Source organism: Nannobrachium achirus (genome assembly GCF_963921795.1).
Source record: "Nannobrachium achirus genome assembly, chromosome: 16".
Classification (NCBI taxonomy): Eukaryota; Metazoa; Chordata; class Actinopteri; order Myctophiformes; family Myctophidae; genus Nannobrachium; species Nannobrachium achirus.
In genome coordinates, this window is record NC_137823.1 from 27,876,494 (window position 1) to 27,895,748 (window position 19,255).

General features: G+C 43.6%; 1 protein-coding gene across 2 annotated transcripts in view; it reads right to left on the reverse strand.

The window, feature by feature from the left end:
- gphnb (gephyrin b) overlaps positions 1 to 19,255 on the reverse strand; it is a gene marked incomplete at both ends in the record, with an annotated part of 164,690 nt that overhangs the window by 110,976 nt on the left and 34,459 nt on the right. For both annotated transcript variants that reach the window (XM_080745149.1, XM_080745148.1), the window contains one exon: positions 4,456 to 4,534. In XM_080745149.1, the coding sequence (XP_080601275.1) occupies positions 4,456 to 4,534 (79 nt within the window). The remainder of the gene's footprint in view (positions 1 to 4,455; positions 4,535 to 19,255) is intronic.

Genomic DNA, 19,255 nt, shown 5'->3' on the forward strand with positions numbered 1-19,255 from the left:
ATAATTTGCATCCCTATTTCTAATAAATTGGAAAAATCTGTGCTCGTTAATGCACTCTCTAATCAATGAAAGCATCAAAATACAGCTACCTGTTTTATGCCTGTCAGATAGGGGAGGGGGAGGGGGGGGGGGGGGAGTGTGTTTGTACACACACTCCTAGTTTCCACCTTACCTAGTTAGTGTGGTTGCCTAACATTATACATTATAGTCCTAGGGAATCTTTATTGTCCCCGAGGGGAAATTTGTCTTCACAGTCTGTTCAACACAAAAACAACACAAAACCATATAACACAAAACATCACAAGACAGATCATCAGGTCCCCACTATTCACAGAAAACCATCCTAGCGACGGGGGGCGCTTGCTTAGCAGATTGTTTAGTGCAGCGATGGCTGAGGGGACAAAACTCCTGCTAAACCGTACCTTGTGGCACGTCAAGGTTCTGTATCTACGCCCCAATTGCAAGAGGTCGAAGTAGCGATACAGAGGATGATCAGTGTCATTTGTTATTGAGAGTGCTAAGCGTGTGATGGCTTTATCATTCATCTCCGCAAGTGTGGGTGTGGGAAGTCCGATGATCTTGCAATACGGGTAATACTGTAAAGTTTGTTTCTGTTAGGTAACTGTTTATAGGCCTCTAGGGTAACTTTTCCGCCCCCCATAAAGGAACACACAAAGTCTCTAGAATCCACTTTGAGAAACATTGCTTTAAACAGTACCACGGTCTATCACACTATGGAGGCCTCATCAAAAAGACACATACAATGTGTGCACGCACAAGCATTAACACACACGCGCGCTAATAAGCATTAAACAGGTCGCTTGACACTCACTTAGCAGTGGTGTCGGGAACCGCGTGTCAGGACAGCGTGACATACATGACTTGGCACAAGCCTCCTCACACACACACACACACACACACACACACACACACACACACACACACACACACACACACACACACACACACACACACACACACACACACACACACACACACACACACTCACACACACAAAATGGTAGCATCACGGTAATGGCTGATTTATCCTATACTTGCTTGCACAAAGTTTAACACATTGGAAATAGCAGAGATCTACAGGCTCGCACGCGTTTGTGAGCTTGAAGACCCGCTACTTTCGGTCACACCGTGAAGTCACACGTCCAAGTATGAATCACCCTTAAAGGAAATGACTGGCATTGGACGTGTACTGTACTGTAGTCAAGGTGCGGTGCCAACTGATATTGACCGGTGCAGTGACACTGTGACCGGGGATATCAATGACAATATGGAGAACGACCGTGACGCCGCTGTGGAGACGAACAGCAGTCCGAGATGAAACACCAGGGGCAGGGACGTGCAGAGTATCTTAGAGAGGCAGGGGCTGACATTTCCAAAAGGGCCTTTTGGTGAAAATATCGAAAATAGCAGACCTCCAAGCTTACAATGCTTTGCGCTGCGACGCGTTATGAGCTTGGACTGGAGGCCGGCTATTTTCGGTGCTTGATACTACACTAAACTAAGCATAATCAAGTGAATGCTTGAGATGTGGCGTAACAGCTTTCTACACAGAGAGGGCAATTCTTTCAACATAAGATGCTGCGCTGCATTCAAGTTCAGGAGATTTTGAACAAGCCAATTCTCTTGAACGCTGCCTTCGGGTATGGCATGGAAAAGGAGGCATATGCATTTTTTTCACCATAGTAAAAACTGCATTCTGGAGAGGGCACTTTTTACAGACGGATAAAAGGACAGGGGCTCAATCCCCCTTTGATGTCTATGTGTGCACGTGCCTGATCAGGGGCACATCACCCGTCCTGTTCACAGATCATACCCAGAGATCCCATTTCAAAAGCAGTGTCAGATATACTGTATGACATGAAATGTAAAACCTAATAGCTGAACTGAATCACAAACAGGCATCATGAGAATGAACCATATCATTTATTACAAGCACGTTTTTATTTTAGGGTGTGTTTTCTTCTCAAAAAGTTATGTTTTAATCACATGAAAGAATGTATTCAAAGTTACTGTTCTCGTCATTGTCGAAGATTCCAGGGATAATAGACAAACAACGTCTACTCATTTCTTTTTATTAACTAAAAAAGAAAAAAAGAATTATACATTTTTAACATGGCTTTGTCAAAAATATAGATCCGAGCTTGTAGATCTGCTATTTTCAGAGAGCAATAACCGAGCGCAAACAAACATAAAATGTCTTTTAGTTCTACCAGATCTCTTCTCCACTAGTCCCTCCCTAACATTTTAGTCTAGTTTTTATTTGTTGACGAAATGTTGACAGTATGTTTAGCTTTAGTTTTAGTCCCCCTCCCAGCAAATCAAACCTTGGACTTGCCCACAATCACAGCCGGTTTATCAATGCGGGCAAGATGCCATCCGTATTAGACCTGTATGGTGCGGCTTGCTTCACCACTCAACACTGTTTTGTGATTTGTGTGGCTTCATTCACAAACTGCACACAGAGTGAACTTAGTATCAATAGCTAAAGATTGGACGGATACAGGGAGGCCTTGTTGTTGTTGTTGTGTCTGAAACTCATCGGAGATAGTGTAGGGATTTAAGGGGAGCAAATGCAAATTTCGTGCAAATTTGTCTTAAAGCGCAAAATTTTGCACAGATGTGGCCCAGGGCTTGCTCTAATGATTTAGCTAGGGCGCCCGAGCCGACGACCTTCGGGGTCGCCACAGCGGCCAAATCAAGTTGGCCTCCCATCGACTTTCAATACAGGAGGAAAATACACAGAAAAACACTTTTTTCTGGGTATTTAAGTAGGACGTGAGGGGTCTAACTAGGGGTTTGTCATGATGCTGAATCCATTGCAATCATTTGTTTTGCACAAAAAACATTCCTTGGGCTACAAATGGCCCCAGAGAACGATGGTTTCGTGATGAAAAGTGATGAGTCATCACTTTTCAGAGTTTTGTGGGTGTTTTCTGGAGCTGTGGTGACCCCGAAGGTCGCCGACTTGGGCGCCCTAGCTAAATCATTAGAGCATGCCCTGAGCTACATCTGTGCAAAATGTTGCACTTTTAGACTGATTAGCACGAGAAAAAAAATATTCCTAAGGCCTCCGACTAACATGAATGCTCACCCATACATCCTTGGGCCATTTCTAGCCCAAGGAATGTTTTTTGTGCAAAACAAATGCCTGCAATGGATTCAGCATCATGACAAACCCCAAGTTAGACCCCTCAGATCCTACTTAAATACCCAGAAAAAAAAGTTTTTTCTGGGTATTTTCCTCCTGTATAGAAAGATAATGGGAGCCCAAGTTGATTTGGCCGCTGTGGCGACCCCGAAGGTTGTCGGCTCGGGCGCCCTAGCTAAATCATTAGAGCAAGCCCTGGGCTACATCTGTGCAAAATTTTGCGCTTTAAGACAAATTTGCACGAAATTAGCATTTGCTCCCCTTAAATCCCCACACTAAGAGGACTTTGTTCAAAAGACACAGCAGCAGGGACGTTCAGAGAATGTTAGAGAGGCAGGGGCTGACATTTCTAAAAGGGCCTTTTGGTGGAGACAACGAAAATAACAGACAGGGGTATTTTCGATATTTCCACCAAAAGGCCCTTTTAGAAATGTCGGCCCGTGGTCGGCTATTTTCCATGCTTGATTTTTACACAGAGATGGCAATTCTTTCAACATAAGATGCTGCATTCAAGTTCAGGACAAGGCAAATTCTCTTGAATGCCGCCTTCAGGTATGGCATATGGAAAAGAGGGCATTTGCATTTCTTTCACCATATAGTGAAAACCGCATTCGTGGTCTGGAGAGGGCACTTTTTTTTTACAGATGGATAAAAGGGCAGGGGCTCAAGCCCCCTTCTTTGATGTCTATGTGTGCACGTGCCTGCCCAGCAGCTTTTGCTCATATAAATGATGGTGCAGCGTTATCGTCCATACTGATTCACTGTCATTTCTCTCCATACGTCGGCTGCAGTCAGGGGCGTCACAAGGGGTAGGAAAGTGGGACTGAGTTACTGGGGCCCAAGGTGGAGGGGCCCTAATAACTTTATCTATTGAAAAATAGCAGATATACAAGCTCACACTGCGATCTTGTAGATCTGCTATTTTTGAAAAGTTGTGAAAATGTGTGAAAATCTTTGAATATATGTATTTTTTAAGCGAACATTTCTAACTCAAATTTTGCTTCTGGGTGTCCCTGGAACTAAATATTTTGAGATGGGGGTCCATGGCCAAATACATATCATCTTGGGGGTCCTTGACATAGGTTTCTTGCACACATTTTCACGATTTTTCAAAAATAGCAGATATACAAGCTTGCAGTGCGGCACTCGGTGCTGCGCTGTGAGCTTGTATCTGCTATTTTTCAATAGTTAACATTCATGGGGGGCCCCGCAGTGAATCCTTGTACCCAGGGCCCAGAATTTGGTGTGACGCCCCTGGCTGCAGTCTAATAGGGGTGTATACTCACAGGGAGGGGTCATGGACCAGATCTTTGAGGTTGATGCCACTGCGGTCCTCGGCGAGGTTCCGAAAACAGCTGTCACTCACTGCAGAGAGAGAGAGAGGGAAGGAGGGAGAGAGAGAGAAAGGGGTTTGATGTATTAGAATGGGTACACATTATAGTGCATTATTATTTTATGCTTTAACTATTGAAAAATAGCAGATATACAAGCTCACAGCGCGGCACCGAGTGCCGTGCTGCGAGCTTGTAGATCTGCTATTTTTGAAAAAATCATGAAAATTTGAATTTTGACCAGATTCTATAAGTGTCTTTTGAATCCTTCTAAGGTTTTTGGAAAAACCCTGTTTCTATGTCAGCAATCTGGCCAGCCATCGTCAAAGAAAAGGTCCTTTTCACTTAACTGGAGCTCAGTTGGTCTGTTCTTGAGAGACTACTATGTCAGTGGTGCTCAAACCTTTTCATGTGAAGGACCCCCAAACTGATATTTATTTGGCCACGGACCCCCATCTCAAAATATCTAGTTCCAGGGACCCCCCAGAAGCAAAATTTGAGTTACAAACGTTCGCTTAGAAAATACACATATTCAAAGATTTGCACACATTTTCACGACTTTTTCCAAAAATAGCAGATCTACAAGCTCACAGCGCGGCACTCGGTGCCGCGCTGTGAGCTTGTATATCTGCTATTTTTCACTGGTTAAAGCATACATCTACAGTGCAGAATTGATAGTTTTACTGAAGTAAAACATGTGAGTACTTTTTCCACCACTGCCATGTACTACTCTTCATCACAAACGAATTCTACATCCATGACCTTGAATGTTATTTATGTGTTTCTTTTTCCAAAGAGCATGTGGGTCTATTTCCCAGCCGAGGCACTCTCTCTCGTTTTGATGCAAGCTCTTTTTTACATCCGTAAACAAGTTAATAAGATCCCCAAAATGAAAAGTATTTTCCCACGGACAACCCATCTCAAAATATTTCGTTCCAGGTACCCCCCAGAACTAGCAAAATGTGTGCTACAAAAGTTTGCTTAAAGTGATAGTTCACCTATTTTTGACATGAAGCTGTGTGAAATACTTGCCATTAAAATAGTGGTTACAAATGTATTAATCCATTACCAGAGTCCCGTGGTCAGAGTTCTGGTCAGTTTTAGATGAACATAAAGTAGTTCCGGTGATTTGGCAGGGGCTCATGGCCCAATCATTAAAAATAGATGAATCCACAAAACTAGCTTCATTTGTATTGTTGACTTATTTCTACCAAATAGACCAACTTTCGTTCAACTTTGACCCCTCTGTCACATGGTACTATTTTTTGTGTCCAGTATCACTACGCCGCTGCAACATGTTTCCCCAAAACAAGGTGCTTTGCAAGCAGCTGATCAGAACGAAACCTCGCTCTATATGGTCAAATAGGCCAACAATACAAAATACGCCAGTTTCGTGGATTAATCTATTTTCAATGATTGGGCCACGCCAAATGGCCCCCACCCCATTGGAACTACTTAATATTCATTAGAAACTGACCAGAACTCTGACCACGGGACTCTGGTAATCAATTAATACATTTTTAACCACTCTTTTAATGGCAAGTATTTCACACAGCTTTATGTCAAAAATAGGTGAACTATCACTTTAACTCATTGACCGGACCACCCGAGCAACCCGAAAATTTCGCTGTCTTTCACTGCCTGGCTTCTTTTACCTTTTAACGTGGGCGCTAGAGTTTCCATAGTGCGCGATCAGACACGGACTATGCATTGTGCGTGTGCGGATATTTCATCAGCTTCAAAACAAAAAAAATGAAAATCCGTCCAGCCGTTGTCTATTCGTAAGCCGTGTTGTATACACAGAAAGCTAGCGGCCGGAATAGAGTATGGACCATCCTGCTTCTGGTTTTGTCCTCAATGTTAATCAGTCCGTCCCCATAAAGGGTCCGTGTTGAAACCGTTTTTTTAAGCAGTAAAAAGTTGTTTTGTTTTTTTTTGCAGAGATTATGTATACAGATATTCAAAGATTTGCACAAATTTTTCACGACTTTTCAAAAATAGCAAATCTACAAGCTTGCAGCGCGGCACTCGGTGCCCTAGTGTCCATATACTTGAGAACTGTAGCCGAAAATAGCCGATCTACAAGCTCAGAACGCAGAGGTTTTGTGTAGAGGGGGAAAAGAGCAGACTAAGTACAGAGTGAAAGGTAATGACGGCTCAAGTAGTTAAATATCTGAAAACACAAATTGACATGAATCCAAAATGCACTGATGATTGTGCTGTCAAGCGATGAAACTATATGGAATCTATGAACAGGTTGTGGGGGATGAAGCAGGGGGTCCCTGCTTCATCTCTCTAAACTAAGGGGTCCTTGGCCTGAAAACGTTGAAGACCCCTGGAGTAGAGGGAGAGAACAAGGATGAAATATGTAGAAGGGAGGGAGGCCAAAGAGAGGGATGAGGCATAGAGAGAGAGAGAGAGAGAGAGAGAGATGGAGAGAACAGGACTGCCAGCAGGTACGTGCAGAGAATGTTAGAGAGGCAGGGGCTGACATTTCTAAAAAAGGGCCTTTTGGTGAAAACATCGAAAGCGCGGCGCGTTGTGAGCTTGGAGGTCGGCTATTTTCGATGCTTGATTTCTACATATTTCTTGATTTCAACATAAGATGCTGCATTCAAGTTCAGGATTGTTTAGACAAGGCAATTCTCTTGAATGCTGCCTTCAGATATGACAAAAAAAGAGGGCATTTGCATTTCTTTCACCATAGTAAAAACTGCATTTGTGGTCTGGAGAGGGCACTTTTTTACATGGCGGCTAAAAGGGCAGGGGCTCAAGCCCCCTTTGATGTCTATGTGTGCACGTGCCGTGCCTGACTGCCAGTATAGCGTTGTGCCGTGGAGAGAGACAGAGGTAAACAGGGAACGCAGGCCAGTGCTCCGGGCTCTGGCAAATAAATGGGAGAGTGCTGACATTTGCACACAGAGCCAGAGAGAGAGAGAGAGAGAGAGAGAGAGAGAGAGAGAGAGAGAGAGAGAGAGAGAGAGAGAGAGAGAGAGAGAGAGAGAGGTGGGGGGCAGAGAGACACAGAGACAGAGACACAGAGAGAGTAGGGATGGGACGATACGCGATATTATCATTCATCGTGATAAAATACACTCGCGATAATCGTATCGTGGAGATTTTATTTATCGTGATATCGTCCTCCGTCATGCACTGGGATCAATTCACCTTTTATTTGCCGAGCTGCATACCCGGTACCACTTAAACCCTCTATAATTGGTAAAAGGTACTTATAATATATGTACTTGATACAGTCCTTTTTTCACTCTCTATCAAATGTCTTTGCCAAAAAATAGCCGATCTACTATAGCTCACAACTCTTGTAGATCGGCTATTTATTGGCAAATGTTTGGACCCAGGATAATGGATTTTGATTATCGCGATAATATCGTAAATCGCACGTGATTTCTTTTGTCACAATAATCGTGATATGACATTTTCGTGTCGTCCCATACATAATAGAGACACAGAGATAGAAAGACAGAGAGAGACAGAGAGAGAGGGGCGTACGAGGCAGGGGGAAAAGGGAGCGGGCACGTGGAGTGTACACTACCCTGGCTCAAGATGGGCAATGCTGCATAAGTGTGTGCGCAGGGGCGTCACAAGGGGGGGGGGGGGGGGGAGTGGGACTGAGTTACTAGGGCCCAAGGTGGAGGGGCCTTAATTTTATGTTACGCTTTAGCTATTGAAAAATAGCAGATATACAAGCTCACAGCGCGGCACCGAGTGCTGCGCTGCGAGCTTGTAGATCTGCTATTTTTGAAAAATCGTGAACATTTGTGCAAATCTTTGGATATAGTATGTTTTAAGCTAACATTTGTAACTCAAATGTTGCTTCTGGGAGGTCCCCTGGAACTAAATGTTTTGAGATGGGGGTCCGTGGCCAAATACATGAAAAAGTTTGAGCACCACTGACATAGAAACATAGGTTTTTCAAAAAACCTTCAAAGACTTGCACGCATTTTCACGATTTTTCAAAAATAGCAGATCTACAAGCTCGCAGTGCGGCACTCAGCTTGTATATCTGCTATTTTTCAATAGTTAAAGCACAAAATAATGCAGTGAATCCTTGTACCCAGGGCCCAGAATTTGGTGTGACACCCCTGTGTGTGCGTGAGTGTGTTTGCGTGCATGCTTGCGTGCATGTGCGTGTGTGTGTGTGTGTGTGCGTGCATGCGTTGGGAGAGGGAACTTCCTTCAAGACTGCAGTATTTCTTACAATCTCTCTCACACTCACACACACTCACACTCACACTCACACACACACACACACACACACACACACACACACACACACACACACACACACAAGCCTCCTCAGTCTTTCTCTCTCAGCTACCCCTTGATCTAAAAATAGCCGCTCCACTCTCCTACAACAGGCAGCAACTGCTCTGAACCAATCACCACGCTCTGTCAAAGGCACCCACCACCCCCGTGTGTGTGTGTGTGCGTGCGTGCGTGTGTACGCTCGTGCATGCGCACGACGACGCACGCGTACGCATCGTGCAAGTGGGGGAAATCCTGACAAAAGGTAATAAAAAATGTCACCCCCCCCCCCCCCCCCACCTAACCGGTTGGAGAAAGCCGTCCCTTCTAGAGAACGACGAAGAGGGGAGAAGGGAAAGAAAGGGTGAAGAGAAAGGGAGCGAGAGAGGAATAAGAAGAAGAGAGAGAGGGGTGGCAAGAAGAGTGTATGGGGGGGGGGCGTGAGAGAAAGAGAGAGAGAGAGAGAGAGAGAGAGAGAGAGAGAGAGAGAGAGAGAGAGAGAGAGAGATCTGGCTGCGGTTGAAACGGGCTTCAAAGGAATATTAATGTGATCCTGTGCAGGAGCTGAAGACGGAGGGAGGGAGGGAGAGAGAGAGAGGGAGGGAGGGAGGGAGAGAGAGAGAGAGAGAGAGAGAGAGAGAGAGAGAGATCACCTAGGAGGGAAATGGGGGAGGGATGGGATGGATTCCCTCCCATCTCTCCCCAGGTGAATGGCCAACCTATTCCAACTAAAGCCTGAATTACGCTGGCTCGGCGTCACATAATGCTGGAAATAGCAGATCTATACCAGCTCACAACGCGTCACATTGAGCTTGTAGATCTGATATTTACTGAGCACGACACCAGGGCAAACCACTATAAGTATGACTGAGGCTTATATACTGTAAGCCACTGTTTCTCAACTTATGGTCCGGGGGCCCACCAGGGGTCCAAATGGAACTTTTTTTAATGGAGAATCCCAACGCTATCACAATGAAAAAGAAAACATACAATGATGTCTTCATTTTAACATTAATTGCGACCGCAGATTGCAAGTTCACTATGAAAACCGGCACATCTTGTCCACGTATCTCTGTCTGTACGTCACGCCTGACACTGTGGTTCTATGGGTTTGCCGCTCTGACATCATGCTCTGATGTCACTGTGATGTCAGGGGAACCACTCTTAACAGAATGGGTTCGCCGCGACGTGAGCTTGTATGTCTGCTGTTAACCAGAAGTGTGGTGCAAAGAATTCTCCAGTAAATTCCCACGGAAAGAGGTGGATAAAGTCATGTCATCAACATGGATCTGTCCCATTTCCCATATTCCATCCTGATTGGCTACCAATGCCTTCTAAAGTTTGTGTATGCAACCTGACGGTCGCTTATCTCCCGATTTAGGGAGTCTTACTGGTCTATATTTTTGATATTTTCCTAAAATCTTTACTGGAGTCGTGACTCATAAAAAATGGTCCGTAACCCACAAATGTTTGGGAAACCTACTTCCTCTGTGCAGGGTACACTGCATAATCTCCTCTCCCTTAAATGCACCTATAGCATGCTAGCCGCTCGCTAAAGTCCATCAAGCTAAAAGTCTGTTGGCCACGTCACATAACCGGAACAATCAGAGATCTCTACCTATACTGTTACGTCTGTGTGGGGATGTCTGATAATATCAATCAACGAAAGGGCTAAAACTGTGTGGAAACTAAAATGAAGTGAAACTAAAAATAAAATAAAACAAATAACTGCACTGCAGAACCAATGCAAATACTTTAGGGGCGGTTCTTCATAATGGGATGGTGATCTGATTTGTTTTTCAAAGCAGTGGGCGTAAGTTTGTTAGCAGCCCGTCTTTCTGCTGTTCATCCAGCCCATAGATAGCGTAGATTGGATTCAGAAATGTCCCCAGACAGACGCATCAGTAGGCAGAGATCCCTGATCGTCTGTGGCTGTGTGATACTAAACAAACCTTAACTATTAACCATTAAGACCTGGAAATACATGCACGAGCATAAGAGCGCACCGCTGGGGGTCTGCCATGGGGTTCAATGGACGTCGTTCGTGACGTAATTACGTCTCGACGTAACAAAAATGTGCTCATCCATCAAAACGCCACTGAGCAACTTGCATTGAAATGAATAGCTGGGGACGGGGCTATCAGTTCTCCATATATAAACACTATCGGAAAGGCAGTGGACAGACAGACAGACAGAGGCGGGCAGACTGTGACAGGTTCCACTATGAATCCTTTGAAGCCAGGTAGGAGGAGTCTATGTCTTGTCAAAATGCATAATGCTGCCCCAGTAGAAGCCCACTTTCCACTCTTTACTTTGTCAGTCATTCTCACAGCATGGCAGTGCAGCCATTCCCAAGCTGTGGGCCAAGGCCCACTGGTGGGACCCCAAATAATTGGTAAAACACTATGATTTTATTGATAATCTAACTGTAATGTAATGTTGCTGTAGGACAGAAACATTATCTCCACTAACTCACTTTTGTCCACAAGCTCGAAGTGCGGCTCGAAGTGTGGCTCGAAGCAGGCGCTTCCCGCTTGTAGACCTGCTACTTTTTATATATTTGTATTTGAATCCTGAACAGAAAGGTGATAAAGAGAGGTGATAAAGACATTTAATATAAATAATCACACCCAGCGTGAAGTGAGTTCATTTCATTAAACTTGGCCAGTGACAAGCTTTGCGGGAAATACATACGTACAGACAGACAAAGCACCACTCAAAGATATTTCATGGGATTCTTTTTCCTTTAAAACCTACACGAATATGGTACCATCGATCCCATCGGGCATACGTTTTTATTCAGGTGAAAACATTACAGCTTTCATCTACAAGCTCATGCGTTGTGAGCTTGTAGATTTGCTAGTTCCACTAGTATCAATGTGCTTTTTAAAGTATAAAGTTGTCAAATATGTCAGTAATTTCTTTGTATATTTATATGCGTCATATCTGCCATGTGCAACTTCAAAGCCTATAACAGCCAAACAGAAATTTAACTGTCAACGCCAAAAACACAAACACAAAAACATGTAAAATGCCATAATCGTGACAGCCCTACACGGCAGCCCCTTCCTCAATCCTCACAAAGCAAAACCTTGTAATAAACTCCCTGTCGCACTTAGAACAACAGACTCACTCCCTAGCTTCCGCCGTGGTCTGAAGACTCACCTATTCAGACTCCAGTCACTCCACCTAGCACTTACCATAGCACTCGCCTACCCCCAATGACCATACATGAAAGCTAGATAACATTTTTATTTTTTTAGGTTTTTATATAAAGCTTTTTTAATGATTAGGTGCTCGGTCTACCAAAGTTATTTTTTCTAGATTGATATTTCTATGTATTTGATGTATTAGTTTGCTTATTGTATTGATGTATTACCATACTTATTGTAAATTGCTCTGGATTAAGAGCGTCTGCTAAATGCCTAAATTGTAAATTGTCAATTTCAAGTGCTGCCCCTGATCCAGGATAGGGAACTATCCTGGGAACACATTAAGGTAGCGGACCTTAATGTGTGTGTGTGTGTGTGTGTGTGTGTGTGTGTGTGTGTGTGTGTGTGTGTGTGTGTGTGTGTGTGTGTGTGTGTGTGTGTGTGTGTGTGTGTGTGTGTTTGTGTGTGTGTTATTATGGCTAAATTGAGCAGCACCTGGCGGCGTGTGGCTGTCCTCCTCATCAGCCTCTATTTGCTCTGTGCTAAACTAAAGAGGACCGCAGTGTCTCTATCAACATTATCATGTTGTTGTATCCACTTCCATTGGCATATTCAGTGTCTGTTTACCGGTCCATTGGGGTTATTCATACCAGCTCATATTCGCTTCCACCTGTCCTGTGTGTGTGTGTGCGTGTGCGTGTGGCGTGCGTGTGTGTGTGTGTGTGTGTGTGTGTGTGTGTGTGTGTGTGTGTGTGTGCGCACGCACGTGTGCATGCTGTGCGTGCGTGCGTGTGTGTGTGTGTGCAATCCCTGGATGTCCCTGGTAGGCTATAGGAGTGGGAGGAGAGCAGGAGCCCGGTACTTTAGAGGTATTATAAACTAAAGGACCCAATGTTAACACACACACACACACACACACACACACACACACACACACACACACACACACACACACACACACACACACACACACACACACACACACCTACACACACACACACACACACACACACACACACACACACACACACACACACACACACCCCAGTGGTGTACTCAAAAAGTACTCATATATTTATAAGTGAAAGTATCAATACTGCACTATAGAAATACTCTGTTGCAAGTAAAAGTCTGCAATTCGAAATGTACTTGAGTAAAAGTACGAAAGTGCTGGCAAAAAAAAAATACTTGAGTACCAAAAGTAAAAGTACAAAATGTTTGAAAACAGCCGATCTACAAGCTCACAATGCGTTGCATCAAATAGCAAGGTATAAAATAGCTAAAGTGGAGTTTTATAATATAATCATATAATATCTGCAAAGTAACTAGTAACTCAAGTTTTCAAATACACATAGTGGAGTAAAAGTACAATATTTGGATGCGAAATGTAGTGATGTAGAAGTAAACGTATTGGAAATTGGAAATACACAAGTAAAAATATCTCAAAATTGTACTTAAGTACAGTACTTTTACACCTCTGACACACACACTTAAAGGGGACCACAGAGGCCAGTAAACTATGGTGAGGGGGGGGGGGGGGTAAATAAAAGGGATAAGGAAGGGATGAAAAACAAGTGTCAATTGATGGAGTGTAACTGAATAGGAAGCACAGCAGGAATGTCACCTGACACAAGGGAACACTAAAGGAGAGGCTGGAGGCTGAGAGAACATGAGGAAGTGATGAGGATGCTAGGGGTGGGACGATATGAACATTTCATATCACGATTATTGTGACAAAAGAAATCGCGATTTACGATATTATCGCGATAATCAAAATCCATTATCCTGGGGCGGAACATTTGCCAAAAAATAGCAGATCTACAAGCTCACAACGAGCTTGTAGATCGGCTATTTGTTTGGCAAAGACATTTGATAGAGAGTGAAAAAGATACTACCAAGTACGTATATTAGAAGTACCTTTTACCAATAGAGGGTTTAAATGGTACTGGATATGCAGCTCGGCAAATAAAAGGTGAATTGATCCCAGTGCATGACAGAGGACGATATCACGATAAATTAAATCTCCACGATACAATTATTGTGAGTGTTTTTATCACGATAAATGATAATATCACTTATCGTCCCATCCCTAGATGAGGATGCCTCGCTCTCTCTCTCTCTTGTTCTTGTCTGGAGGTGATTAGGGATGGGACATTTCATATCACGATTATTGTGACGAAAGAGATCACGATTTACGATATTATTGCGATAATCAAAATATCCCCAACATTCATTAACCCAGGGCAGAACATTAGCCAAAAAATAGCCGATCTACAAGCTCACAACGTGTCGCATCATCACATGTGTGTTGAGCTTCAAATGTAGCTTACTTATAGCGACAATTGTGATCAACTCTTCATTACACAATAGAGGGTATGCGCGTGACATCATCATCATACCCAGAAGTTATGTGAGAACGCCTACTGAGTGGCAAAAAACTACTTTCTGGCCTTGACAGCCCATACATCCAAACAGAAAAGTCCTATCTGATTGCATTAAACGACCTTAAACTCACTTTGCCTCTCACTTTGCCACTCGATTTGCCATTGACTTTATTCACGTGCATACCCTCTATAATCAACAAGAATAATTGCTTCAAATGTACGCTACATGTTTCTTATCAAGCCAAAATCTATAAAACATTTGATATCTCTGGCGTGAAATGGTCACAACTTCCCGAAATGTTTAGCTGTTTGTGGGGTTGGACAGAGGGACACAACTAATCCACAGCCTGCCAAGGCAGATCCCTTCAAACGTTCTGGGTCGCTATAATCACTGTTGCAGGTTCCCCAGCAGCAACGTTTCACCATGGCATTATTGTAATATAAATGATCTGAAACAAGGCTAAATAACATGGGTCCAATGGGAGGAGGGGCCAACATGTCGGACAGGTGGATTCAGCCGCGCTGTGGTCCAATCATCACAGTAGGGGAGGGGTTTTTACGAAAGGCTAATTGTAGCTTGACTGGGAGCCAGTACTGTACATTTCACCTATAGCATAACAAAAAACTGTTTCTGATAACCTTTTAGGCAAGAGGCCATTCAGTTGCTCAATATTGATTCATTTCACATTTACAACGGCTAATGTAAAAGCTTAGTAGCTTCCATGCGGCATAAGGAGATCCGGTTTGTCCAGAACCAGAGGCGTCAATAGGGTATGGCCAGGGATGTGCAGAGGATGTTTGAGGGGCAGGGGCTGACATGTACTAAAAAGACTCTTTTGGCAAAGAATGCGAAACAAGCAGATCTACAAGCTCTCAATGAGTCGCGCTGTGATGCGTTGAGAGCTCGTAGATCAGCTATTTTCGGTGTTCGGCCTACACCAGGGGAAAAAAATGTACTTCTTAAAATAAATTCATCATGCCTGTTGCTAAAGAAAGGCCACGTTTGCTGAACTGACGTCACTGTCCAGAACCATCTGTAGTTCAAGTATCTCAAGAACAGGCCGACTGACTGGCTTCAAACTCCATCGACTTCAACTGGCGAGTTGGTCGGATATACAAGTGGTTCTCAACCTTTTCAGGCCGTGACCTCCCAAATAATAATATTTTAACTGGGGACCCCCCCCCCCCCCACCACCCTGACGAGCACTAAGAGTTGAGGAATTACATTTTGTATAACAGTTCTATTGTGAAAATAGCAGATCTACATGCTCACAACACCTCGCGTTGTGAGCATGTAGATCGGCTATTTTCACACTTTCTGCCTCAACAATTTGGCCAATGTTTAAATTGTGATCTTAGAGGTTGTTAAAAGTCCTTAAATTGTCACTTTAAAAATGTGCAGATACCCTCTATACACTAAAACAGAAAACAAACCAACTATGTTGGTTTGAGAAAAACAATGTTTCACATTAAGCTAATCATCTGGGGAGCCCCTCAAATAATTTGGGGACACCCCTGGGGGTCCCGACCCACAGGTTGAGAACCACTGGGCCAGACGGTTTCCCAGAACAGCAGATCCGACCGATATGCCCAGGCAGTATGTATAGGCATACTGTATATGGAGATCCGGTTGTCCAGAACCGTTGATTCATACATACTAGTATCAGCTGTCAAAGTATTTTCATCATGTTGCCTATAATGTTTGAGCACCGAAAGTTTAAACAACATTAGAAGGAAGGAAGCTCAAATAACTTAGCTAGTAACTACAATTTAGAAAAAAAGTTGAGTTCAATAATACTTTTAGTTTTTTGTCGCATTCCCAAGACAAAAAATGTATTACAATACATTTATTTACCCCCATTCTGGATGGGGAGCAAATGCATTTGGGTCCCATCCGGAATCAATGGGGGTAAATTTACTATAATCACAACTTTGTCTTAGGAATGCGACAAATACAAAAAAAGTATTATTGAAATCAAGTCTCCATGGCATAAATAATCAATATAAAAAAGGAATGTTGGGGTGAACTACTCCTTTAAGTACAGTTATTCAGATAGCTAAATTGGCGAGCTAGCTAGGTGCTGCCTGTGTGTCTGTGTGTCTTTGTGCGTGCGTGCGTGCGTGCGTGCGTGCGTGTGTGCGCGCGTGTGCCTGCCTGTGTGTGTGCCAGTAGTAAGGGGGATTCACAGAGTGCTACTATCTATCGTACAGTGTGTCCCACTCCATCATTTCCAGCACATAAAGCAGTCAGTGCTCATTATCTCCCTGGGATCCCACACTAATGGGGTTTCCCTTATAGCATGTCCTCCTGGCACCGCCGTGCACACACCCACGAACACACACAACCACGCACGCACACACACACACACACACACACACGCACGCACGCACGCACGCACGCACGCACGCACGCACGCACGCACGCACGCACGCACGCACGCACGCACGCACAGCTCACATCCATTGTCTGCACAAGTGCACATATCGTCGTTGTCGGGTGGAAACCTTGTATGTCCAAAACCGTTTGTTTTGTATTTATCATTTTAAAAATGATTCAAACTATAGTGAAAACAGCCGATCTACAAGCACACAACGCCTCGCGACGCGAGGCGTTGTGTGCTTGTAGATCTGCTGTTTTCACTACTTTTGTGCGACGGCCTTGTATGACGAAGCAGGGCTTTACTTTGCGAAAAAACATACAAATTTGAAACTCAGAGATACAAGGTTTCCACCCGACAGTGACGATATACAGTAGGCTACTACTGTACATGCATAGTACTGTGCACATCATGCACACTCGTCACAAAACATCGCTGATCCATACGTACAAGCAGAAACACTGCCCTGCACGCACACGCACACGCGCGCGCACACACACACACACACACACACACACACACACACACACACACACACACACACACACACACACACACACACACACACACACACACACACACACACACACACACACACACACACACACACACACACACACACACACACACACACACACACACACACACACCCCTTGCTTCGGATCAGCAGTTTGACACAACTTGCTGATCGGCTCGCCACAAATCATACAGCGGTGCTAGACATGGGGGCCGTGCCAGCGTCTGCCCTCAGCGTCTGTCCAACTATGACGGCCATTATCTATCATTACGATTACTGTAGCCGACTGCTCTTCAATGGGACCAACGCTATACGCACGTCTGCTGTATACCCGTCTTCATTCTTTATGGATATTACAGGATGTGTGCGGCTCTGTGGTGGAAAAGTAACATCTTTGAAGTACATTCACAAGTGCTACAGATGTGCCGCTTTAGGTGCGTCAAATGGGTATGGCAGGGGTATGGAGCTGCCACACCCTGTGTCCAGGGGGGAAAATTTAAATTTAAATATAAATCCATGAATGTCTCTTTGTCTGTCTATGCTGGTTATCATGTTGTTAAATTACAGTAAAATAACTACAAATGTAAAATTTAACAAAATGGTCACTTTAACAATTATAATCATATTCTCCACACTTGTATTCTCCCCATCTTGACAAAATGGTATATTCCCAGGTTACGCAGGTCAGCTGCACAGGTGCACTGCATTATTGTTAATTGTGGCACGTTTACTAACATGCCAAGTTTAGCTGCACTTGAACAACCGTTCCAGGCTGCCATATCCAGCCCAAGAAAAAACGTAGAAACCCGGGAAAAAACTGACAAAACAGACATTATTTCATGCACGCCCTGCGGCCGTGCGCATCACAACTCCCATCTTTGCCATACCCTAGCTTTTACTGAACTGACGCCACTCTGCTGTTTCAACTGTTTTCCAGGAAATGTCCTGCAAATGCATTTTTTTCCACCGGTTTCTTTCCTTTGTTTTTCATTTTTTTTCATTTGGGAATTTGACTTTCACTTCACTGGTCGATGTTCACATTGTGCAATGGGGAAAACAACCAACCAGCCAATCAGGAAACCAACCAACGGTGGTGTAAAGTAACTAAGTACATTACTTAAGTATTGTACTTAAGTACAGTTTTGAGGTATTTGTACTTTATTTGAGTATTTCCAGTTTTCAGTACTTTTAATTCTATTCACTACATCTCAGCTAGGCAAATATTGTACTGTTACTCCACTACAATTATTTGAAAACTTTAGTTAGTAGTTACTTTGCAGATATAAATGATAATATTACAAGACTTTAGCCCTATTTTATACCTAGGCTATTCGATGCGACGTGTTGTGAGCTTGTAGATCTGCTATTTTCAACAACAAAAAAACACTTTTACTTTTGGTTCTTTAACTATATTTTGATGCCAATACTTTTCAAACTTTTACTCAAGTACATTTTGAATTCCAGACTTTTACTTGAGTATATTTCGATATTGCAGTATACTTTTACCTAAGTAAGACATCCGAGTACTTTTTCCATTGCCAACCAAGCAGCATCACATCAGTGCTGTCCTGGCTCTGACCGGCCCAGTTGGCAGCTGTCCTGCATCGCCTCCTGTTCCTTATCTGCTCTGAGGGGCGCCCATCGAGTGCCAACGGACCTCCTCGGGACATAGAGGAGCTTTTTTTTCTTTTTGGATGGATCAGTGTTCATTTCTTCGACTAAAACTATGACAAAAAAATGTTGTCGACTGCGTTTTTTTCACTGACGAAAAAAAGAAAAAAACTAAATAAAAACTAAGCTGTGATGACTAAAACTAAGACTAAATATTTTGACAATTTCCTCAACAAAATAAAAACTAGACTAAAACGTTAAGGGAGGGACTAGTGGAGAAGAGAGTCGTTTTATGTTTGGTTGCTCTCAGGTGTTGCGTGCTGAAAATAGCAGCGCGACACGTTGGGAGCTTGTAGATCTGCTACAACCAAGCGTAAAATCAGTCATTACGATGCCATCAAGGCCCGCCAAAATACGTTCAAGTTGACTTAATCAACTGTAGATTTA